Source organism: Hyaena hyaena, unplaced genomic scaffold (assembly GCF_003009895.1).
Source record: "Hyaena hyaena isolate Hyena2069 unplaced genomic scaffold, ASM300989v1 scaffold_530, whole genome shotgun sequence".
Lineage (NCBI taxonomy): Eukaryota > Metazoa > Chordata > Mammalia > Carnivora > Hyaenidae > Hyaena > Hyaena hyaena.
Window position 1 is genome coordinate 126064 of NW_024081163.1, and position 26165 is coordinate 152228.

At 37.6% G+C, this 26165-nt stretch overlaps 1 protein-coding gene across 3 annotated transcripts in view; it reads right to left on the minus strand.

Moving 5' to 3' along the window:
- Positions 1-18876, minus strand: part of SREK1 (splicing regulatory glutamic acid and lysine rich protein 1) — a 38596-nt gene extending 19720 nt beyond the window's left edge. The window contains exons 1-3 of one of the 3 annotated variants that reach the window (XM_039255509.1): positions 18590-18876; positions 9136-9269; positions 3388-3503 (exon numbers count right to left, since the gene is read on the minus strand). In XM_039255509.1, the coding sequence (XP_039111440.1) occupies positions 3388-3503; positions 9136-9269; positions 18590-18750 (411 nt within the window). In that variant the 5' untranslated portion in view covers positions 18751-18876. Of the gene's footprint in view, positions 1-3387; positions 3504-3791; positions 5065-5282; positions 6657-9135; positions 9270-18589 lie in introns of those variants that run through there. The other 2 variants (XM_039255511.1, XM_039255510.1) reach the window with 2 other exon arrangements.
- Between the last annotated feature and the right edge of the window lie 7289 nt (positions 18877-26165).

The following is a 26165-nucleotide window of genomic DNA, read 5'->3' on the forward strand; positions in this document are numbered from 1 at the left end:
AAATTCAGTTTTTAGTTCAAGCATTAAGGAACTTTTTTTTAATTTTTTTTTTTTTTGAGAGAGACAGAGACAATGTGAGTGGGGGAGGGGCACAGAGAGAGGAAGAGAGAGATCCCAAGCAGGCTCCATGTTGCCAGCAAAGAGCTCAATGTGGAGACTGAACTCATGAAACTGCAAAATCATGACCTGAGCCGAAACCAAGCGCCCCAAGGAACGAGTTTTTAATGTGAACTTAAATTAGAAAAGATAAAAGATCTCAAAATTTGAATATGGAAAATTCTGCAGAAAAATGAGAAGACATTTCAAAGGGGAAAAAAACAGTGCAACTTTCCATTTATGCAATTTAAAAATTTTTGAGCACTGACTGTACACTGTTACAAACTATGATTAAGCAACTATCAAGGAACAAAACTTCCTAAAGGTGAAAATATAAGTTGATGAAACAAATATCGCTTACACCTCTCAAGTGGCCTGTGTATCATCTTTTTAAAACATGTCTTACCCTGCTTAAAACTAATCAATGTCTTCTAATTACCTTTAGAATAAAATTCAAACTTCTTTCCATGGCCAAAAAGCCCTATAATCAGTACCCTATCTATCCCTCTAATATCTCACGACACATACTTCCACCACCCCGATTTACAAAGCTTCAGCTATATGGACTGCCACCCTATTCCTTGAAAACACAAGTTCTTCTCACCTAATGAAATTTCACTTGGTGTTCCTTCTGCCAAAAAATTCTTCTCCCAGCTTCTGACAACCAAATTCTTTAGGCATCAGGTCACCCATCCCCTCCAAGAAGCTTTCCCTGACTTTATATAAAGCTTCATGTACTCTCTACGACATCACTGTTTTGTTCTTCATAGCACATATTATAATCTGTGGTATCCTGCTACTAACAGATCTTAGATTTGTTGCTCGGCATTACCATTTCAAGTTATCATAAAGCTGTATAAAATATCTTAGTTCAGAGTGACCTCTATGAATCAAGACTACCACCCTCTGAGCCTAGTTTTTCTCCATGTTTTGTTTCTATAATGACACTCCTTTTCCCTGCTCACCCCTTGTCTTCTACTGTATAAGGTACACAGATGTTTGAGGGTCATTACATTAAATGTGTTTTACTGTACAAGAGAATTATTACATCCCATGAAGTTAAATAACAAATATGGGCTTTATTATTTACTAGTTTTGCACGGACTTAAGGCATTAAATAGGCCTTTCCAGGTTGTCAACCTCTTTGATCTGCAAATTTTCTCCACCAGGACATTATATATAAAATAGGCTTTTCCAAAGCATCTAATCTACCCCTTTGTTTCTCAAATTTAAAGATCATTCAGTTCTTTAGGAACTTTTTCCTGTCTCTTTTTGCTATACCATTCGGCATATACCTATGCTATTTAATATGGTAGTATTTAGTTACCCTTTTGGTCTTTGATGTGTTAAAGATGATCTAGACTCCTGATGTAACACTTTGCTTTCTGACATAAAAACCATAGTCTCCCTGAAGATGAAATATTCTAGGCAGAGGATGAAGTACCACCAAAGTTCTAAGGCAAAAATATGCTTGTCATGTTCAAGAAACAAAACCAACATGGCCAATAGAGAGTAAGCCAGGAAAACAGGTAGAAAAAAAAGTCAGAGAGGTACACAGGAGCCAAGTCAAAACAGGCCACTTCCCTTTTTTCTGACTCCAGATGTTCTTCATAAATTATACTTGAAAATAATAGATAATCTATAGCTGAAATAAGAGAGAACCATTTCCTCTCAAGGCAACAAATTAAAATAAAAACTTGAGGCTATTGCTAAATAAACCCTAAGAATTTTCAAGACAGCAGGATAATATTGTCTGAAACAAAAGTAATGATCCAGGGATTGAAATGTTAAAATACACCAGAAAATAACCAAATTAAAATTTTCTAGAAAATTTCTAAAAAGGCCAACTCAAACAATCAGATGTTCAATTAAAAGCCATTTTCCCACCACAGATCACAATGCAGGTCTCCAGCAGAACAATCGTATGTAGAAAAAGAACTAAATTTGTGCATTTCAAAGTTTCAGGGACCACTTTTATTACTTGGGTAAATAAACTACCATCACAGGGGCACCTAGCTGGCACAGTCAGTAGAGCCTGTGACCCTTCATCTTCAAGTAACGAGGTCGAACCCCACAATGGAGGCACAGCTTACTTTAAAAAAGGGTGGGAGGGGGTCCTGGGTAGTTCAGTTGGTAGAGCATGCAACTCTTGATCTCTGGGTTGTGAGTTCAAGCCCCATGCTGGGTGAAGGGATTACTTAAAATTTTTAAAAATATGAAAGAAAATTCACCTTGTAGTTAAGGTGAATTTTATATTTTGTCTTACATTAACTTTTGAAGAAAAATGACCCTTCTTTAAAATAAGTATGACTAGAGGCGCCTGGGTGGCTCAGTCGGTTAAGCGTCCGACTTCGGCTCAGGCCATGATCTCACGGTTCGTGGGTTCAAGCCCCACGTTGGGCTCTATGCTGACAGCTAGCTCAGAGCCTGGAGCCTGTTTCAGATCTGTGTCTCCCTCTCTCTCAGAGCCTCCCTTGCTCACGCTGTCTCTCTCTCTCAGAAATAAAACAATAAAATCATTAAAAAAATTTTTTTAAATAAATATGACTAGAATCTTTTACATAAAAACCAGGGGCACCAGGGTGGTTCAGTTGGTTGAGGAACCAAACCTTGTTATGATCCCATGGTAGGGGATCAAGCCACGTGTTAGGCTCCATGCTAGCGTGGAGCCTGCTTGAGATTCCCTCTCTCTCCCTCTGTACCCTCTTCTACCCTCATGCACACGCTCTCTTTCACTCTAAAAACAAAAAAACCCACAAGAGACAAGTACAGCAAAATCTTTCTTAACCCCTCCTAGAAATTATAAAAACAGTAAAATTCCTATTTAACTGTATATAGTTAATGAAAAAAATATTTTTGCCATGTTTTCACCTTGTTACATTTTCTCAGTATCAGACAAATGTTTCCCAGAAATTCATTTCCCATTACAAAGCTATGGGTCATTTTATTTTACTTTAATAGATTTAGTCTTCATGAAATGGGAAATACAGTCACCTAGATTTTCCAATTCCTCATATGACCTAAATTGCGGAGTTTCAATAACTGATTTTCTACTGAATAATCTATTTTAGTTCTCAAATTCAAATGAATGCCAATTACTTCAGAAGTAATTCCAAAAGTCAGTTTAAGCCAGTGATAACATGGGGGGAAAATTAAGTAGACATTCTGAATCCTTTTCATTAAAAAAAAAAAAAAGATTTAAAATAGAAATAATTTTCTAAGTTCTTTATTCAACTGAACATTCAACAAGTGAACATAAATCCCTTTCAAAAAAGGGTGTGTAATACTTACTGTAGTCAAGGGATTTGGGGTCGGAATGGGAAGCAAGCCTGCACCAGGCATTAAACTTGTCATGGTTGGAGCAGGAGCCAATAAAGAGAGGGCTTTGGACTCCTCTGGAATTTTACCTGCAGAGGCAAGTTCCAAACATTACGGAAAGCAGAAACACCACACAAACTTTACACTATGATTTTACAATTACCCTTGCACTTAAAAAAATAATAATAATAAATGAATCTATCTATCAGATCTGTATAAAGAAATAAATAAGAACTTAAGTCTTTCCTTTTATCCTGCTCTACTTAGGAAAAATAAAAGTGAGCAAAACTTCAAAGACTAACAATCTCATTAATGGAATATTATTTTAAAAACTGAATAATGTAGACAATTATTTAACACTTTGAGCTATGGGTCACCTGTACTGGAAACTTAATGTTCATGAACCAAACGATATCAAGCATGGACGCTTTCCCAGGACGGTGTTTTCGCGGTGATCGAAAGTTGTGTTACACATGACAACCGTTCGTGTTGGCTGCATCACTAATAGCACACAGAACATCAGATACAGAAAAGAAGAACATTTTTTAAAGTTTAATCCCCAGAAATGGCAAATAACCAAATTAGTCAAAAAAAAGAAAAAGAAAAAACAAATATGTGCGAATTGAAATTTGTTCCTTAATGGGTGCCCCTATCCTGGTTACTAAAACGACCTACTGGTGATGCAAACAATTTGATAACCTTCCAATAAACTCCATTCACTTTCAAGTAGACAGAAAAAAACAAAAGCCTACTGTATGTAATCAGCTTCAATTTAAAAAGAAGCCTACACCCATCCAGTTAATAAGACATCTCACCGATTAGGTCAGAGATGCTAAAAGAATCCAATTTTCAAAGAATACACCTTGGGAAACTACTAAAATTTTTGAGAATCCCTTAAAAAAAAAAAAAGTCCCTAGTCTCACGAAATGTCTTAAATTCTTGACTTTTACAACCAATTTATGTATCCTTGTCTGAAGAGGGGTGGTTAATGCCTAAATGTTTTACTTATAAGCATCTTAACTGCCTAATAAAAATAACGACAAAAACATTAAAATATTCTTAGACACCAAAAAGAAAAAAATCCCTACAACTAATGAAAAATTTATTCTAAAGTAAGTTCAATTTGCCATACTTAATTATTGAACTCTAATCAATCTTGATAAGAACTGCAACTTTCACACATTTTCCCATTATGTACTCTCTCTTACCGCCCCCACTAAAATAGTTCTTAAAAATCTGACTACACATATTTTAGAAGAACTACTTATAATTATGTGGTAGCTGGCTACACACTTCCATTATGGAGTCTTCAAAAGTAATTTAAAACACAGTGTACAAAGTCACACTAAATTGGAAACAGCATATGGAGTACATTTCAAAAGCACCATGTTGGATTTTAGAGGTAAAAATTCTACTTAAAACAACCCAATGTGCAGGGATAAATCTCTAAACAATATTATCTGCATATACCTCTAAACATGGATGGAATTCAAGACAGCTTTTAAATTTTGCTTCAAATAATGGTTACACCTTATTTTTAGCAACAGAAAAATTACATTTGATTAGCTTTAACAAATGCCTTTTTCCTAAATTTTGCAACATCTAAGTCTCATTAATTTACTAATGTCAAAAACAATTTTTTTATTTCATGTAAATTCTGCATAAGCACAGATTTTTTTAAACATGCATAAATATAACTAAAATGTAAATAGGCCTTACTGAAGACATCAAATAACAATAATTTATTTTATATTAGTTACTGATATTAATACATGTATCTGTATACCCACATATATGCTAAGCTACTTATATAGCTACCAGACCTGTTTTATATATTATTTTGAAATGTTTATAAAACCTGAATGTACCTTGATAAATCAATTGAGGTTCCACAGTGTAAATCTTATGCTTCATTACCCTAACGTGTGCACCCAAAAAACAAATAAATAGTTCAATCTATTAATGTCCCCAATTTAGAATTAAGCGTCAATTAAATAAGCAAAAGTGTCTACAAAAGACAGTGTAGAAAAACTACACAAAGTATTCAACACAGGCTGAAAATTGAATGCTTTATATTATAAAGACTCACTTATCAACTGGTTGTCTGACTCTCATTGCCTATCACAGTAGTAACAGACTATTACAAATATTAAGTCTAACCATAGGTATGCACATGTTTTAATTCTAATTACCATTAAAGAGATCCTTTAAGAAAAAAGTCCCACTGCTTAACTTCCAAGATATAGTTCTATCAAATTTACCTTCCAAATACTGTCAGGGTATATAAAAGTATAAAGCAAACAAGCATTTAGCATTTTTCCCAAACTATACTCCTGAAAGACAACTGAGAGGAAAAACAGCTCTCACAGTATTAAAATTAAAGTACTAGTCCTAATCCTCAAAATCCATTTAGAAGCTGGTAACATCTGAAAATTTTTCAAAAACTTCAAGCAGAGAAACATATATGCAAGTAAGTTTTCAAGTTTCTCGAATATCCATTCCCCAAGTAGGCAAGTATAAGTCTTTATAAGTCAAGGAAATAAGTTATTTTCTATAATCAGTAATACAAGAAGGTGAGTGTTTCTGCTTGTCCTCTACCCCTAGAATGTCTTAAGAAATTTACTTATTTTCCTTGAGGATTTTGTATGCCTAAAATTCTAGGGGGAAGGATGAAAATTAGAAGCTATCAGTTGGCTTTTATGAAAGATGTAGATTTGGGAGAAAAACTGCAAAAATGTTGCAATGAGATCACAAAATGTTCCTAACAATTCTGTCAGTGTTTTAGTGTTTCAAGAACAAAATGTACCTGTACAGTCTGTAACGCCAGTTAAGACCCACTGAGCTTCACAACACTGTATCCTAGTTTAGTTTACTATGAAAATTTCTTTTATCTTAAGTTTGAGCTCTGCTAATCATCACCCAAATATAATCTGCAAAGCAATGTTATGAACCCTTAATGGAATACCATTTACAAAGAACTGGAAAACCAGCTCACAAGTTAAAGTGAAAGAGATTTAACAAAACAAAAATAAAAACAAAAACAAAAAAAAAAGGGACAAAATAAAGAAAAAGAAATGAAATTAAAGTAAAACAATAAAAAACAGAGACAGGGCGTCCATCTTCTGCGGTTCAGACTCCGATCTCATTTCCCCAATGAAGGTTTCACTTGACGGCAGGTTTAGTGGCATGGCAAACAATGCCTAACTCAGGCAAGTGTAACAGGTCTGCCTTGGCCAGTCTAGTCATCTAATAATGCACAAATATCACATAGAGAAAACATACAAAACCAAATTAATAGTCAAAATCCATCTACCAGAAAATGTGGACATAAAGTTACGACTGATGATTAGGTTGACACCCTTGTTATGTTTGACCTTATCTTTTTCTACGTGTTAACATTTATAAAAAAGAAATCTGGGATGCACGCAACAACAAAAAGGTCATATCTGGACAAGTATAATGGAAGTATATTTTATTTTGAAATGGCATGTTTTATTAACAATAGTTAACGCTTACTCTGTATGAAACTTACACACCAAACATACTTAAGACAGTTTTAGGGGCTTGTTACAACACTGTCTGCATTACAAAAACAGCAAATTGAAAGAAACTGAAAAAAATTTTCTTAAAACTGTTTCTATGGTTTTCTCATTTCTTTCATAATGCTGTTTCTGTAACATCAAAAAAAGAATGCAGCCAGTAAGGTGAATACAAGAATGTTTACAGCACCATCTTCTCTAAGAGAACTTACTTCATGGGAACTCTTTCTTTGGGTTTACTTCAAACTCACTTTGCTATCTCTTTTAGTACAATACATTATAACTTTGTTTGCAGCACATAATCGGATCTTTAACAGCTTACTGTAACATTCTTCAGTTTCTATAAAGCGTTCTATGGTATTTAGTTCAAATAGTGAAAGATGTGTACCTGAATGTTTCTCTAATACCAATTATTTTATCAGTGTTCTAAAATACAACTAAACTTCCATGTTCAAAACCAGTGAAATGGTCTCAAAATGGCAACACTAACAATATTCAAGGGTTATTATAATAAATCTGTATTTCTCAATCTTTATTAACTAAAACAAACAAAAAAGGGAACCTCTTACACACCCATAACCTTGGAAACTTAGGACGAATCACGGTCTGGGCTTCTCAAATATAGGAAAAATCCAATAGGATATAGCAAGGTTCCAACAAAGCAACATTGAAAAATACTCTTCCTTCCAATTCAGTAATGAGCTAACATAATACAAGATCCTGTGCTGGTGATGGCATAATTTTCAGATGTAATTACTATTCCCATTTAACACCCTAAATTCTTTTTTTCCCATGTAGTTTACCTAGCACGAAACTGATATGAACTTGGTATGCAGAACTACACCATTACCAGTTCTTTTCTCATCTTGCTCTCTAATTCTGGGCTCACTGTCCACTTACAGATCAAGAGATAAGGAAAGCTTCGGCAAATAATTAACTTTGACCCATTTTTATTCCCCCTACTCCATTCTAACCCCCAGGCATGGGAAAAGACTTTCAAATTTATCTGAAAAAAATACAGAATGTCCTATTCTGGGACTTCAAAACCAACAGAACGAAACTCACTGTAGTTAACTATAATACTTTTGACATCCCAGAATAGGCATTCTGAAATAAGCATAAAACTTTGAAAGTGCAGCAATGTTTACCATATATTATGTTATTTTAATATTAACTTGGTCTCTAAAAGAGGTTGTTTTTAAAACATTATAGATGAAAGCTCATTATATTGTTCTAGGTAAATTTTTTATGTTGTAAAACATTTACCATCCACTAGTGAAAACAAATTTTAAACACATTTAAATTATAATAACCTAAAACTCCATGTATACATGCCATAATCTGTACTCTGAATAAAAATTATACACTAGAACTGTCAAATTCACCACAGCCTCTTATATGTGAATGACTCTGTAAAGAGAAGTTATTAAAAAATAAGTATTAGTAATAATTAGCTCTTAAGTGGGTTAAGTCTTAAATTTATGTAATAACTGTAAGACTTTTGGCCTTGTTCCCATCTTCAACACCTATTTCCTTGATGGAGGCCTTGGAAAATTACTTTCCATGATTTTTTTCTTCAATTACCCAACCGGCCCTCCATGAAAAACCATTAAAATAAAAAAGTAAATTTCAGTTGCACAGCAGTCACACTGAATATAAAATAATGGTCCCAGTAACAAAGTGAATTACCTTAAGAGGAACTTTAGAGATTAAATTATGAATATTTTTCTTACAAATACCATTTATCCTCAATTTGGTAAAATGCATAGCTTTTATTTATGTAATACCATTAATACTGTATACATTGGGGCAAATGCTCACTTATTCACAGATTACAAATAATTTCCCCTACCAACTTAATATTTTAATTTCATAAAGCTTCATTTACAACTTGCAAATTAACTAGAGAAAACAAAAGCAAACCAGAGAAGCCACGTAATTCATGAAATTTTTAAATGTTTGGCTATTAAATCTCAAGCATACAGAATAAGTCAACCATTTTAATATATTTTCTTAGGTAAAAATTATTTCCTTCAAATTTAATTCACACACACACACACACACACACACACACACACAGCAGAGCAGAGTACTGTCAACCTACCAATTTCTAGGAAAGCCAAAGGTAGTAACACACAGGACAGAGATTACAATAATAGAAAAAAACACGTAAGATACCAACCTTCTGCACAAGGTACAACTATCAGAGCTCTGTCAATAAAAACCGTGTTAGTTAGATGCTGGGCCACGCCAACACTTGATGGGTCACGAAACTTAACATAACATACTTTGGAAGAAAAAGCAAGAGGTGTGTTGCTGCAAAAGAAAAAGAAAAACAATTGGACTAGTAAACATTTGGTTGGTTTCATCGTTTTCATTTGAAACTTCTTTCTTAGATCTTTATACAGTCTTACATAATCAAGACAAGAATTCTGACTGCTAAGGATCATTAAGACATGAAAATGCAAAACTTAGCCTTTTTAAAATTTTTGTCAAATTCCAATAGTTAACATACATTGTAGTTATACATCACCTGGTGCTCATCACACAAGTGCCCTCCTTAATCCCCATCACCTATTTCACCCATCCCCTCACCCCACAGCCCCTCTGGTAACCATTAGTTTTTTCTATAGTTAAGAGTCTGTTTTGTGGTTTGTCTTTCTCTTTTTCCCTTTGCTCATTTGTTCTGTTTCTTAAATTCCACACATGAGTGAAATCACACAGTATCTGTCTTTCTCTGACTACTTCGTTTAGCATAATACTGTTTACCTCCATTCATGTCACTGCAAATAGCAAGATTTCATTCTTTTTTAGGCTGAGTAATATTCCACTGTGTGTGGGTGTGTGTATCTTCTTTATCCATTCACCAGTCGATGGGACAGTTGTGCTATTTCCATAATTTGACTATAAACATCAAGGTACATGTAACCCTTTGAATCAGTATTTTTGTATTCTTTGGGTAAATACCTAGTACTGCAATTGCTGAATGGTAGGGTAGTTTTAACTTCTTGAGGAACCTCCATACTGTCGTCCAGAGTAGCTACACCTGGCAAAACTTAGTCTTTTAATGGAAATTTGTCTGAGAAGGCTGACAGCAATTTAGGAAGGCCTAGCATTTCATCGGTAAAAACTTGAAATGTAAATTAATGAGTACTTAATCACAGTGAAACGTGAAAACAGCTGATTTAACCCAAAAATGTTCAACCAGTACACCATCAATAGGCAAAATCACTTTATAAGAAGCCCCAATCCTCAAGACTTCAAATTCTGTAACCACTTCCAACCCTTCCAACTAAAAACTTCACCAGAATCTCAGAGACAGACATCATGGTATGAAAATTAAGGTGTTTTGCATATACTAAACTGCTTTATCCTAGGCAGCATTGTGATTTTCCTGACAAAAGATTCTGCAAGCAAAATTTTACAAATTTTATATGAAAAAAAACATAGACCCTTCTAAATCCTATCAGATTCACTTTAACCTAGGCAGCCTATAGTAAAAAGGAACCAGACACAGCTCAGATGAAAGCAGTTGTCCATAATATGAATCCATCTCCTTAGATTCCAAAATATACTATTCTCAGTGATGATCATTTTGTCAATCTGTCCACGATTATTTTCAATTAAACTCTAAAAATGTCTTTAGCAAGGAAAAAAACCACTGGGGCTAAATACATACCTAATATATAATATATACAGTCCTTTAAAGCATTAAGATATTTCACACTAAAATAGGAAAAACCATGAGCACCTGGGTAGCTCCGACTACCCGGTTAAGCATTCGACTTCAGCTCAGGTCATGATCTAATGGTTCATGGGTTCGAGCCCTGCATCGGGCTCTGTGTTGGCAGTTAGCTCAGAGCCTGGAGCCTGTTTCAGATTCTGTCTGTGTCTGTCTTTCTCTCTCTCTCTCTCTCTCTGAACCTCCCCTGCTCACAGTGTCTCTCTCCCTCTCTTAGAAGTAAATAAAACACTAAAAAAAAACAGATCAAGGAATCAGACCATAATCCTAACCCTACTAAATGGCAAACTGGGACTTAAAACTAAGTGTAATCATCTAAATCCAAATCTCATGCAACCTTAATCATTCAACTAATCTAGAATTTTAAAAGCATTTTAATGTGCTATTTAATTAGCAATTCCACAAAGAGAAGCCGTTTTTAAAATTAAACAATCTTTCACATAAAGCAACAAATCCATCTTGATAATGGCTAAACATACATATTAATGCTATTAATAAAATACTGTGATAACAAAACATATTTGCATTTAGAACTTGGAACTATTTATACTATTATTAACATATATAGAATAATAAGAGTTGACAAAACCAAACTACCTCTTTCTCACCCAACCCAACTCAACTCACTCCTGCCTAAGGCTTCAACAGGCACACGCCAACAATGCCTACCCTACCAGCAACCCAAACAACTAAGACCAGCACTTTATGTATTGGACCCTGAGGTAAAAACATTCACCTCTAGATGTTAACTCATCTTTACATTACCAAATCTCCAATTTAGGCCTTTCTTGAGCTTCAGACCACAGATCTAAGTGCTTGCTGGAATATTACACTGTGATGGTCACAGAGCCCACCCCCCAAAACTTACTGGGTCTAAAATAAATTCATCATCCCTCTTCCTCACCAATCCTGGTCCCCATCCTATACTTCATCTCTCAGTTAAAAATATCACTGTATTACCCAAGTTATAAACCTGGGAGTCATTAAATCTAACTGTCATTAGTACAGTTCCCGAAACATTTCCAAATCTCTTCTGGCTACATGGTAAAATTCCAATTCTTTGTTCCCTGAAGTTAAATGTGGATATGCAACTTGTTTCAGCCAATTAAATATGTGCATGATATTCAGGCGCTTTAAGGGCCATTGTTTGGATCTTTTCGTCTGCCACAGTGACTAGCCACATTCGAGAAATGGGTGGCTGCTTATATCAGCTTCATCCTAGAGTGACTGACCACAATGAGCAGAGACCCTACTCTGCAAGCTTAGCATAAAAAATAATCTGTTTCTACAAAACTACTGAGACCTGGAGGTTGTTTCCATCCTTAACCCTCACTCCTTATATTCTTCATTAAGTTCTGTGAAGACTGCATCTCAAATATTTGTACACATTAATTCTTTTACCATTGTCATTATCGAGGCCTTAATTCAGGCCCTCATCATTTCTCATTCGTATAACAATGGCTCCTAAAAAAAAAAAAATCACAATGACTCCGATCTGAATTTCTTAATAATGGTCTTTCACAAAGGCTGCCAGAGTGATCTTTCCAAACCCTAAATTTTGTCCCACTGCTTAAATTTCCTCAAAGACACACTTCTGTTACTGCTTTATCATATAAATTCACTCCAAAATCCAGGCATTAGAAATACTTGTGGTTTCCAGAACACATTCTTAATATCTCGGCCATCTTTGCACATGCTATTCCATTTTGCCTATGATATCCTACCTCCCTTTGTGAATGGTAATTCCACTTTTCTTCAAGACTTTAAGTTTCCAAATCTTTTGGAAAGCCATTTTAAGATATCAAAGTGATTAGGTACCCCTCCTATATGTGCTACCAAGACATTCTATCCACTTTCAGCACAAGCCTTATCAGTTTCCTCGGGTGAAACCCTCAACAGATTTTGGAAGCCTCTAGTCACAGTTGATTAGTCACATGACATAAGGGCCCATTTCACTGACTAACCAACAGCCTATCATTTTGATCAAATGAACTTGGAACAATCAGATTCTCTCTCTTGGGATGAAAAGTCACTTAGAGTCAGGAATTGGGCCAGATGCCAGATGACCGAGTACAAAGTAAGTCTGCAAAGAAAATAGAGCAGATACACAGAAACAAACTGAGTGGACAACAAAGCCTCTGAGAAGAGGCAGATAATCACCTTGGATGCTGATATCTTTCTGGTTCTCAGTCCCAGTTCTCATGAGGCCCATCTATACTATAATCTTTATTCTATTAGGGAAATATCCATCTTTTCAATAATTTTACCTCTTCGTGAGCTAAACTGGGTAGCAGTGTTTCTGTCTGTTGAAACCCTCCCCCAGAAAACACAGAATTATAATGCCCTAGCAATTACAAGTATACTCTCTTTTAGCACTGAAATTTTCAAAAGCCTAGCAAACTGCCAGGAGACAATATTCCTAAACCGACAGATCCTTTTGTGAAAGAATGGAAACCTAAATCATCACTGTTGAAAAATAAAAATGCATTTTCCAATACCCCTACTTAAAACCCACATCACTGCAAATTTAAAACATCCAGAGGACCAAGAAATGGGACACTGATTACTAAAGCAACTCCACGTTAAGACAGGCTACTAATACCAAGATTTGACAAGCCCAGGAACTGGTTTAAAAAGGTTGATCTGTTCTAACCCAACATTATCATTAAGAGTGTGGATACTAGGCATGACTACACCAGTGCTCTAAGAAATTCTCTTTATCTCCAATGATCTTTTTAAAACTACAAGATAAAGTTCAACTTATACTTAACACTTTAAACATTATAATCTAAAATAAAATATAGTGGCAAGCCTAAATACAGATGATGAATTCCTCAACAAATGTGTATTTATTTATAAGTCATTGTTTCCAACTTTTATACTTATATCTTTCATTCTAACAAATCTAAACTTTTAAATAGATTTACTTTTTTAATTAAATAGAATTGTTACTTGTAAATGTAATTTTGGGGGCTCCAGGGTGACTCAGTCAGTTAAGCATCCAACTCTTGATTTTGGCTCAGGTCATACCTCACAGTTCACGAGTTCAGAGCCCTGCAAAGGACTGTGCTGACAACATGGAGCCTGTTTGGGATACTCTGTCCCCTTGTCTCCCTCTCTCTCTGCCTCTACCCCCTTGCTTGCACGTGCTCGCTCTCTCTCTCTCTCTCAAAAATAAACTTACAAAAATAAATAGATAAAAGTAATTTTGACCTAGAATTTTAACTTTAATTTTTTTAATTAAAAACAACTTTTTTTATTTTAGAGAGAGAGAGAACCGGGGAAGGTTGCAAAGAGAGAATGAATCATAAGCAGGGTCTACACTCAGCACGGAGCCCAACACGGGGCTCGATCCCAAACTTTAGGATCATGACCTGAGCAGAAATCAAGAGTCTGATGCCCAAACAAGTCACCCAGGACCCCCCTAGGGTTTTAATTTTTTTAAAAGATATTACATATTCCATTTGTTCTAAGTGCAAGCTGCTGAACAAAGAGTATCTAAATATGGAAGATTTTACTTTAACCTCATATGCTAAATCCAACATTTTTTTCGGTTTTTTTCCCATTTTCTTTAAATGTTTATTCATTTTTAAAGGGGGGGGGAGGAAGACACAGAATCTGAAGCAGGATCCAGGCTCCACCTATCAGTACAGAGCCAGAGCTGTCATCACAGAGCCTGAAGCAGGGCTCAAACTCACCAACTGCGAGATCATGACGTGAGCTCAAGTCAGACACTTAACCAACTGAGCCACTCGGGTGCTCCTTTGTTTCTTTTTTCAACTGCAAAACTTTCTACAATCGTTTTTGCAAAAAAAAAAAATTAGAAGTTTCTATCTAGGACTTTAATACAGAAATTACAGAACCAACTTTTTGAGCATCAGTTAAATTTTGTGGGCCCTAACTGGTTATTTTGTTTTTCATTAAACAGGTAATGGCACTGCACTGTACAATCTTTTTTAAAGCCAATATATAGTAGTAATATACCCGGGACTCTCATATCTATCAAAAAGGACATAATCCAAAGCATGGACAAAGTACAGAGACTTATGTATAAAAACATTAACTGACACATAATTTATAACCGCATTTCTCTGCAGGACTCCAGTGGTACTTTGGATGGCAGTTTTTCCCTACGTTAAGATCTTTTTATGAATTACACTTGCCCACCAAACGCCAGAAGGCACTCCTATCATTGCTGACAATCAAAAATACACATTTCTAGCTAAAACCCACAGACTTAAAACACCAAAAAAGGAACCAATAGTATCCAGTGATAGAATTTCAAAAACACACTTAAGACATAATTACAGCCTTTAAAATGTTATTGCTATAGACCACAGCAATATGAAAAAAATACTTATTACACACTGAATGAAAAAAGTTTACCACTAGTGTATAAATCCTTCGATTACACTGTATTAAAATAAGCACACATAAAAAGGATTGTAGGCAAATACATGGAAATGAAGAGAGGTTTTGATAGGATGTAGGGTGTTTCTTTTTCGCTATTTCTCATAAAATGACTATCCTGATTCTATTAATTTTTTAACTAAATAAATAAGTAGTTGACACATTTTCCCCTTGCTTGTTAATACTTTTGAAGACCACAGAAGTGAAGAAAATCAGCAAGCAAAAAAATCAACATAGGTGTTGATGTTAGAAATGGTGTTGGAAATCAGAATAGGATTACTCTTTGGGGATCAGTCATTTGAAGGGGACACTGGGAAACTTCTAGAGTGCAGGTTAAGCCTGATGTGGATGCTGATTACCCAGGTATGTTCACTTTGTGAAAATTCATCAAGCTGTAAGTTTAGCCATTCACTTTTATGTATATACATTATACCTAAGAAAATAAGGTTACTGAAAAAACTACAAAAAAATTTCTTACTGACATGAAAAGGTTTCCATGACATGATATTCATTTGTTGTGCAACAAGTTAAAATTTTAAAAATGGCAGAAAAAAAACCCCAAACCACTTTCTGGATATTTATCAACGTGGCAGCACAAAAAAAGATCACAATGGGGAATTTTTAACATATACAATGAGTGTTCACACTAATTCTCAACGTTTAAAAATTAAAAAATGGAATCACTGCCACATTCCAAAAGAATTAAATTTAAAATGTGAATTGTCATATTAGCAACTGAATTCTTAAAATGTTAATGAGAAATGATTTTTCCCTTTCTATTAAAGAAATGTATTTCCAAATTTAAAACAAATGAAACCCTAATCAGCTTCCAAACATTAATAATAAAATATGGTTTCCGAGACACTGCAAAACAATCATCTATCTTCAATACAACTACTACTATTGCAATGTTATCCATTTCAGCTCAAAACTGCAAATATATCTTTAATACAAAGACCAGGTAATGACAACTTCATTACAGAGCAGAAAGCACCCTCTTAAAGCATGTAAGTATTTTGGAAAAACAGGTATAAGGGCACAAGGAAAAACTGATTTAAGAATTTTTCCTGGCCCATATGTGTTATATTTAGGTTACAATTTTGCAAAATATATTACAGTTTATGACACACTAACTCCACTATGTTTAAAAGCTTTTTATTCTTTTTGACTTTTAAATGCCAAGTAATGAACATCTAATTTCAAAAAACAGCCCATTACTAAGTTTCAGATTATAACTGGCAGCATATTGGCACCCTAATCCTGGTTTTAACTATGAAAGTGATATTATGTTGCCACTGAATAGTATTCTGTGATATATTTCTTCTACCTATGACACACCGTATTACCACAACCTTGAAAGCAAGGTTAGTTTACAAGGATTCATGTACAAAATTTTGCTGCTCGGGGGCACCTGGGTGGCTTAGTCGGTTAAGCTTCCGACTTTCGCTTAGGTCATGATCTTGCAGTTCGTGGGTTTGAGCCCCGCGTCGGGCTCTGTGCTGACTGCCAGCTCAGAGCCTGGAGCCTGTTTCGGTCTGTGACTCCCTCTCTCTCTGACCCTCCCCTGCTCAACGCTGTCTCTCTCTCTCTCTCTCCTAGAAATAAATAAAACATTAAAAAAGAAAAAAAATTTACTGCTCGATTCCAACTCCTAAGGGTACAGCACTCCTCCAAATGCTTCTCAGTTATTAAGAAACGTTCTGAATGATTAAGAGATCATAAAAAGCATTTTCACAAGTTAAATAAGATATTCAAGCTATGTATGCCACGGCTAATCAATAAATATGTATGTGCATGCACTTATGAAGAAGTATTCTTGAACAAAAGAATTTATTATCTGAATCTAATCAAGATAAACACTCTAATATGAAACAATCTAAACCCAGATAGATTATTCATCGTTCTACAAAACAAACTACAAAATAGAGTTATCAATGTCATGAAATATTTTTTAAGGTGAAAGACTGTTCTCCATTAAAAGAGGTAGCAACTAAATGCAATATGTCGTTTCTGATTATATTCTAGACCCAAAAAAAGAAAAAGAAAAAGATTATAATTGGTTAAACTAAAATATGCACTACTTGTTATATATACCAATGTTAAATTTCTTACACGTTAATAGTATTGTGGTAATGTAGGAGAATGTACCTGTTCTAAAGACAGAGGCTTAAGTGTTGAGAAAAAAATAATCATGCGGTCTGCAACTACTTTGGAAAAGATGGAAAGAAAGAGGAAGTGTAGAGGATGTAGATAGCTAGAGAGGGAGACAGAGAAAGAAATCAACTGGTAAAGAAAGAATAGAGGTAAAGGAAACGTGGGTGTTATGTTCTCAACTTTTCCGAATATATTAAATATTTCAGAAGACAAAGTAGAGAAAAACTTTAAAAAGTAAAATTTAAATCCAAATACCAACTTTTACTAATACCGTATTCCGTGGCAATGCGATATACTCATACATAAGAAACCGAAAGAAAAATAGATCTACATACATCATTATTAAATAAACCAAAAAGTCAGAAACATTCGTCTTTTGAAAGAAAGAAATCCTGGGCAACTACTAGCCCCTCCTTCAAAGTATTTTGATACAATGAATAAAATACTATTTTAAGATTCTAAGCTCTATATTTAAAAAAAAAAAGTTTATGCGTGTAAGGATGTGAACAACCCGTAAGCCCTTACAAATTCTGTGAGTACATAGTACCACACAAGGGAAATCTTACTTCAGAATACATACTTGGGAAGTGACCGCAAGCTGTGAATGCCAATAAAGATCTAGACTTTTAGAGCATACAGCAGAGATAATCCTGAACCGACTAATACTTTTTCTGAAAGACTTAGGACAGTGTGACCTTCAAAGCGGAAATTTTAATCCGCTGCCAAAAGGGCGAATAGACATGATCTTTAACAACATGGATGGGCTCGGTCAGATTTAGCCAAGAAGATGCTAAATTTGTGAACACCACCCTAGAAACAAATGGTGGCCCTAATTCCAATTTGTCATCAGCCGCTAGCTTTCTAATCGGCAACAACGGCTTGACACTAAGGCCCTAGCAAGTGGACAGTTTCTCCCGCGCGGTCTCGGAGATTTTCACATTGCAAAAACGCTAACAGCGTTTGCCATGAGGACTATTCCGGGCCCACCTGCGGCCATCTTAAGTTCGGGAAGAAAAAGGAAAAAGGGGAGACACTGAATACGAGGACCCAGCGGAGACCACAAATCGGAAAGGCACCCCAAAAAAACAACTTCTCTACATTCTCTGTAAGGACTCGGTGCAAAGGTTAACCCCCAAAGGCCATCTAACAAGGAGAGCAGAACCGCAGGGGCCCCGCGCCGCGGTGCCCTAATCAAACATGGGCACCAAGGTAAGCCCGGGCGATCACGTGACGGGCACCGCGCGCCCCCGTCCGCGCTCTCCCCCACGCCTCGGTGCCCGAGGTCTCTATGGCGCCCGCGCCCCTCCCCCAGCCAAGCTCGAGCACTTACTCCGGGGGGTAGAGCCGCAGCTCCTCTATTTCTCCTACGAAGGAAAAAAGCGTACGCATCTGCTCACTGGTCACCGCCGACGACAGATTGGTCACCTGAATCACCGCCGTAGGGGTGAGGCCGAAGCCTAAAGCCAAACCGAAGCCGCCGCCGGGATTCATCCCGACCCGCTGCTGCTGTCTCCCGCTCCCCAACGTCTACGACGCGTCAGCGACGGAGCCGGGAAAGCGAAGTACGCGCGGCCGCGAGCGCGCTCCCGCTGGCGAATTCACGGAGGCGGGCAGGTCTAGCCGCCCATTCCGCAACTCCCCTGCTCCCAGGGCTGCGCGCGCCTGCCGGAAGCGTCGCCCCGGCAACCCGGCGGGTCGGTGGAGGCCGTAGCCCGGGGCTCCTGGGTGCCCGAGGCCTTAGCTCCTGTTAGTCTTGTACTCGTCAGAATTTTTATCGGTTCCCCATCGCCCCCGCTTCCTCTGAATCTAATTTCTGTGCTCCCATAAACGAGGAGACCCAGGTCTTTCCAGTCTTTACCCTAGGTAGGAATGGGGAACCAAGTGGCCTGGCCTGCGGGTCCCGGGCTGTGAAAGAGGAATGAGAGTCTAATACTTGACCAAACTGTCGCAGGTCTCGATCACATACCGGAGGCTTCCGCACCCCAACTATTGAAAACATTGGTCGGCGTCTTGATTAAAAAACACATTGGAAAAATTTACACAACGTTTAAATTCCGATTGAATTAAGAAGGAAGGCAGTAAGATGAAGGCTCTGCAGTGGTTGTTTATTCGTCATTTATTCGCTCATTTCGCAGATATGAATATTGAGCGTTACATATCAGACACTGTTAGGCAAGGGCACATAAAAGACAGTTACAGACGGTCTACATAGAACTTGCAACCTAATGAGGGACAACCCAGTATGAGAAACTAGGGCAGCTGCTCCCAAAATGCCATCCTCAGAACCCCGAGGGTCCTCAAGGCCTTTTCAGTCCTTCGGCAAGGTCAAAGCAATTTTCAATATAATGCTAAGACTTTGTTGACCTTTTTCACTCTGTTGGCATTTGCTCTAACGTTGTAAAAGTAATACAAGGTTAAACTGCTGGCACCTTAGTAGGAATCAAGGCAGGCACCAAAACCCACGGAGAGTGGTATATTTTGTATTCTTCTCCTCCTTGCAATCATAGCATACAGAATTTAAGACTGTTTAAGTAGGGGCACTTGGGTGGCTCAGTTGGCTAAGCTCCTGACTTTTGCTCAGGTCATGATCTTGTGTGTGAGCTCCAGCTCGGCAGCAGGCTCTGTGCTGACAGCCTGGAGCCTGCTTCAGATTCTGTGTCTCAGTCTCTCTCTTTCTGCTCTTCCCCGACTTGCCCTCTGACTCCCTCTCCGTCAAAAATAAACATATATTAAAAAAAAAAAGATTGTTTAAATAAACTAAGAGTGTCCTTGACAAAGGAGTAAATATTACTTTCATTAAATCTTCACCCTAGTATTCACATCTTTTTAATATGTGTGAAAAAATGGTTAAGTACTTAATGCATGTCCAAGTAAGAGTTTTCTCCAGAAAAAGCACTTGTGTGATTGAGTATTCACACAAAAATACAAATTGTGTAAAACCTGTATACACCCCCTTACATTACCGCTTTACAGCAAAGTCTTTTCTGTTAAAAAAATACTAGCGTTATTAACACATGTATTTTTTGACATTATGTACTAAAATATGTGAGCATTTGGAAGACCTATACAACTCAATGAACAACTATTTTCAGAATAACCAGTGCATGCTATTACAAAATCGAATGAGTCATCAAAGTGGAAGACAGATCTATGCATCTTAACGTAGAATACAAAAAGTTAATTGATACAGTTTCAGACTCAGTCCACACTGCGACTGCACTCTTAAGAAACTACCATATGTCTAGTTTGGTGTGGTATCAAAGAAGAATATCTAGAATTATCTAGAAAGGCATTGAAAATAGTTTTCCCTTTTCCAACTCCTTATCTGTGTGAGACCAGATTTTCTTCATATGTTTCAACCAAAATATATCTCAACAGACTGAATGCACGAACAGATAGGAGAATCCAGCTGTCTTCTATTAAGCTAAACATGAAAGACGTTTGAAAAATGTAAAACAATTCCACTCTTCTCAAATTCTTTTTTGGAAAGTATAATTTTTTTCTTTATTTTTTAATGTTTTTATTTATTTCTGAGAGAGACAGCATGAGCAGGGGAGGGTCAGGGAGAGAGGGAGACATAGAATCCGAAGCAGCTCCAAGCTCTGAGCTGGCTGTCAGCACAGAGCCCGACGCGGGGCTCGAACCCACAAACCGTGAGATCATGACCTGAGCCGAAGTCGGATGCTCAACCGATTGAGCCACCCAGGCACCCTGGAAAGTATAATTTTATTATAAAAATGCATCATTTGTATGAACATATCATTTTATAAGTGTTTTGAAATAAGTTTTGAAATAAGTTTCTCAGATTTAATTTCTAACGTGGTAAATATGGATAGATATCCTGTAAATCTCTCAGGGTCCTCAATAATTTCTGAGAGTGTATAAGGGTCTTAAGTGAACATTTGAAACCTACTAGCAGAGGGATAAGCTCAGACAAAAATTGGGAGTATATAAGAGGGCCACATAAACTTCCCGGAAGAGATACGCCTTGTGCTGAATCTCAAACAGGAATTAGGTAGGCTAAGGGGAATGGGGGACTGGCGAGGCATTGAAGGGAATTCTATAGACTGAGTATGCAGAATATACAAATGCAGGGAGGTATGAGAATCCAAGTGAGATCCAGAATATTCAGATGCACGGAAAAGAATAAGCTTTGATGAAAGGGTGCTGTTCGTCATGCTAAGAAGTTAGTTTATTATACACTTTATATGCTATTGAGAGTTATTGAAGGCCTTTGAGCAGAAGAATGGCCATGATGAGGTTCGTGGTTTAGAATATCATTGTCACTACAAAATGAAGACCCATAGGGGCGCCTGGGTGGCTCAGTCGGTTGAGCATCTGGCTTTGGCTTAGGTCACAGTACCACGGTTTGTAGGTTCGATCCCCGCATTGGGTTCTGTGCTGACAGCTCAGAGCCTGGAGCCTGCTTCAGATTCTGTGTCTCCCTCTCTCTCTGACCCTCCCCTGCTCATGCTCTCTCTCTCCCTCTCTCTCAGAAATAAAGAAAATATTTTAAAAATTAATTTAAAAAATGAAGATCCATTGAAAAGGGTGGAGACTAAAGGCAAGAGAACTAGATCAAAGGGTAAGTGGTGGTAGTCCCGGAAATCAAAGAACAGTCCCAAATTGCGGAAGCATTGAACCCATTTAAAAGTAAAAGGAAATGGGGCACCTGGGTGACTCAGTCAGTTAACTGTCTGACTTCGGCTCAGGTCACGATCTTGCTGTCCTCAAGTTCCAGCCCTCTGTGCTGACAGCTCGGAGCCTGGAGCCTGCTTTGAATTCTGTGTCTCCTTTCTCTTTGCCCCTCTTCTACTCACACCCTGTCTCTATTTCAACAATAGACATTAAAAACAATAATAAAAGAAAAGGAAAATAAAGGACTAAAAGCTATCCACTTGTAAATACATGTATGGAAATACACTCAGTTTTAGGTATAATTACACGTGTTTCTTGGTCCTCCTGAAGCCCAAACATGGATCCCCAAGGTTAACAATCCCAAGTTTAGAATAGCAGTCCTCAGGCTGCAGTGTACATCAAAGACACCTAGATGGCATGTTAAAACAAACTGCTGCCTTCATCCTGAGTACGTCTGAAGTGGGGCCTGAAAACTTTAATTTCTGACATGTTCCCAAGTGCTGTTGCTGCTGTTGTGATCTGAGAGCCCTGCTTTGAGAACCTGTGGTTTAGAACATGCTTAAAGCAATACTTAGCACATTTACTATCTACGGTTGATGGTAAAGCAGAGGGAGGGGTTTGTTTCTGGCGGGGGGGCTTGTGTAACAGTGCTGTAATTTAGGACCAAAAATAGGAAGGAAGGGCAGCTTCGAGAGGAAGGAGCAAAGAATATTGAGGTCTATTATAGACAAGTTTCTGAAATGAAATCTACAGAAAATATCTAGAACTAAGATACAGTACGTGATTTAAGCTTGAAGGTAGATACAGTTATGCCAAACACATGGGTAGCAGAAGTGCAGCCGGCAACATTAAAGGGATTCAAACAAGAGCCAAAAACAAACAAATTCAAGCTGAGAGGAAAACCAGGGGAGAGGATAGTCACGAAAGTTAAGGGAAGAAAAAATTCTAATAAGGAAAAAGTGAGAAGTGAGGAAAGAATGACGGAAGTACCGAATTCTGAAAAGATGACAAAATCAGGGATAAAATGTGCCCGCTGGTAAATATAACGTGACTATGGAGACAAAAGCAATAGGAACCAGTTTAGACAAACAAAGGCAACGGCATCACTTTCCTTGATTCCTCTGTAAATCTTCCAGCAAAACTCCCCAGTCCTGGGCCTGTCCCAGCCTTGCCAGGTCAGCCAATGCCAAACCAGTGCACCCTGGAAGCATTTTTACATGCGTTTTAGAAATCCAGCCTCGGGGTGACTGGGTGGCTCAGTCCGTTAAGTGTCTGGCTCTTGATATCAGCTCAGGCCATGATGTCACGGTTTGTGGGTTTGAGCCCCACATCAAGCTCTGCACTGCCAGTGCGGAGCCTGCTTGGGATTCTTTGTCTCTGCCTCTATCCTGCACACACTCACTCCAGTGCATGCTCTCTCTCTCTCTCTCTCTCTCACTCTCTGTCAAAATAAATAAATCAACTTTGGGGGAAAAAAAAAAGAAATTCAACCTTTATACCATGTTCTGTCTCCAACCTCCGCAAACACTCTCATTGCCACCTTTTGGAGATATTTCTTCATCACTTAGGCCTCTTGGTTTCATCTGCCTGCTGACCGGACACCTTCTAAAGCAGTGAGAGAAGCAGTGACAAAGCTTCAGGGCAGAGACAGCTTCTCACAATCAGTCTGAGGACCGTAAGAGCAAACCAGAAACCAAAAATAAGAAAGATCAACTCCAACAAATAAATGAACAACAACAACAAAAGAAGTTTTACATTTCTTGGATTCAGAACCAGGAGTTGGAGTGTAGAGGGAGCAGTCTGGAGAGTTCGGCCATAGGAAGAAAATGTTGGATCTGTGAAGCTACGTCGGTGAGTGTGGATTGTGCTTACAAGAGGCTGGGCTGACTTTGGTCTCATTTGGCTTTTTGAACAAATGAGATCTTCAGTGGATCTGCTCTCTAGAATTTTAAAGGCAATTTTGACAGAGAATAATTTAGAAGTAATGTCAAGTAAGGCAAGGTCTAGAAATAGCCTTTGAAGGAGGACTGCTGACCATAGACCGAACATAGCGAGAAAGCGCTGGGAACAAGGTTAATAACTAGAAAGAATCAGAAATGTAGCAAGAGCTTTGCGTGCATGAGTGCACTCTGTGTGTGTACATATGTGCTCATGTGTATAGTGTGTTTTGAAATAGGACTCTTCCAGAAATAAGAGCAGAAACTTAGTCTTTCCTGTGTGTAACCACATCACCCTCATCTTTCAGAATCCAGAGCTCTTGATTTGTTCAGTGTCTCTAGTGGGCTGATTTTGAAAACGTATCATTTGGCAAAACTTTTTTTTTAATTATAAGAAATTACTCTAGGGGTTCCTGGGTGGCTCAGTCGGTTGAGCGTCTGACTTCGGCTCAGGTCATGATCTCGCAGTTTGTGGGTTCGAGCCCCGCGTTGGGTTCTGTGCTAACAGCTCAGAACCTGGAGCCTGTTTCAGATTCTGTGTCTCCCTGTCTCTCTGACCTTCCCCTGCTCACACTCTCTCTCTCAGAAATAAATAAAACATTAAAAAACATTTTAAATAAATTAAATAGCTTAATCAGAAAGGAATGATCGCAAGGTTATTTCATGAAGTGCAAGAAATGATTGCACAACCGAAGCTTTAGAGGTATAACTAGGACATGCGTACAACCCATGTTGGCTACCCTAAATGAATTAAAAAATGTGTGAGAAGACAACTAAGATACTTAATGGAATTTTGGAAAGAATTGCACATAGAAATCTTAGGAAGGGAATTGACTAGGGCAGTTCTGGAAACTTTAGCAGGAGACATTCATAAATCATCTCAAGAGAGTTGCCAAAAAGGTAAATCAACTCCAGTGATGCCCCAGTTCTTGGAAATCACTAATGTGCTGTTTCTATGCGTTTGGTTTTTTTGGAAATTATATGACTGTATTCTTACAATACATAATCTTGAGTGTCTAGCTTCTATTAAACCTAATGTTTTCAGGATTCATGCATATTGGAGCAGGTGTGTATCCGTAGTTTTATTCCATTTTAGTGCCATTTAGTACCTTTAGTATGAGTATTCAAAGTTTTGTTGATTTGTTCAACAGTTGATGGACATTTGGGTTGTTTCCAGTTTAGGGCTATTATGAATAATGCTACTATGAACATTCATATACAAGTCTATTTCTTTTGGGTAGATATCTAGGAGTAGAATCACTGGGTCATATGATAAGTTTGTTTAACTTTTTAAGAAACTGGCAAACTGTTTTCCCAAAGAGACTATACCGTTTTACATTCCCATCAACAGTATGTGAGAGTTACAGATGCTCTCCGTCTTTATCAACACTTACTATTGTCATCCTTTCTGATTAGAGCCATTCTGGTGGGCATGTACTGGTATCTCATCATGGCTTTAATTTTGATTGCTCTAATGACTAATAACATTGAACAACTTGCCATGTGCTAATTAGCGATTCATATATTTTCTCTGATGATATGTCTATTCAAATACTCAAATCTTTTGTCATTTTTTATTTTTTTTTAAATGTTTTATTTATTTCTAGGAGAGAGAGAGAGAGACAGCATGAGCAGGGGAGGGTCAGAGAGAGAGGGAGTCGCAGACTGAAACAGGCTCCAGGCTCTGAGCTGGCAGTCAGCACAGAGCCCGACGCGGGGCTCGAACCCACGAACCACGAGATCATGACCTAAGCAAAAGTCGGACGCTTAACCGACTAAGCCACCCAGGCGCCCCCTTTTGTCATTTTTTAAAGTTATTTATTTATTTTGAGAGAGAGTAAGAGAGAGAGAGAGGCAGAGAGAGAAGAGAATCTCAAACAAGCCCCACGCTGTCAGCATGGAGCCCAACACAGGGCTCAATCTCATGAACCATGAGATCATGACCTCAGCCAAGGTCAAGAGTCAAATGCTTAACTGACTGAGCCACCCAGGCGCCCCTCTTTTTTTTTTTAAAGTAGACTTCACGTCCAATGTGGGGCTTGAACTCATTACCCCAAGATCAAGAGTCACATGCTCTACTGATGGAGCCAGCCAGGCGCCTCACAAGATTTTCTCCTGTGTGTCTTCTGGAAACTTTTAGTTTTCTCTGTTACATTTAAGTCTCTGATCCATCCTTAGTTAAATTTTATGTGTTGTGTGCGGTAAGGCTCATTGTTACCGCTGTCTTTGTGCCTCCTTCCTGTCCTCCTCCTTCTTCTTTATATGATACCAAACTGTTCCAGCACCAGTTAATGAATGGACCATATATTCCCCGTTGCATTATCTGAGCCT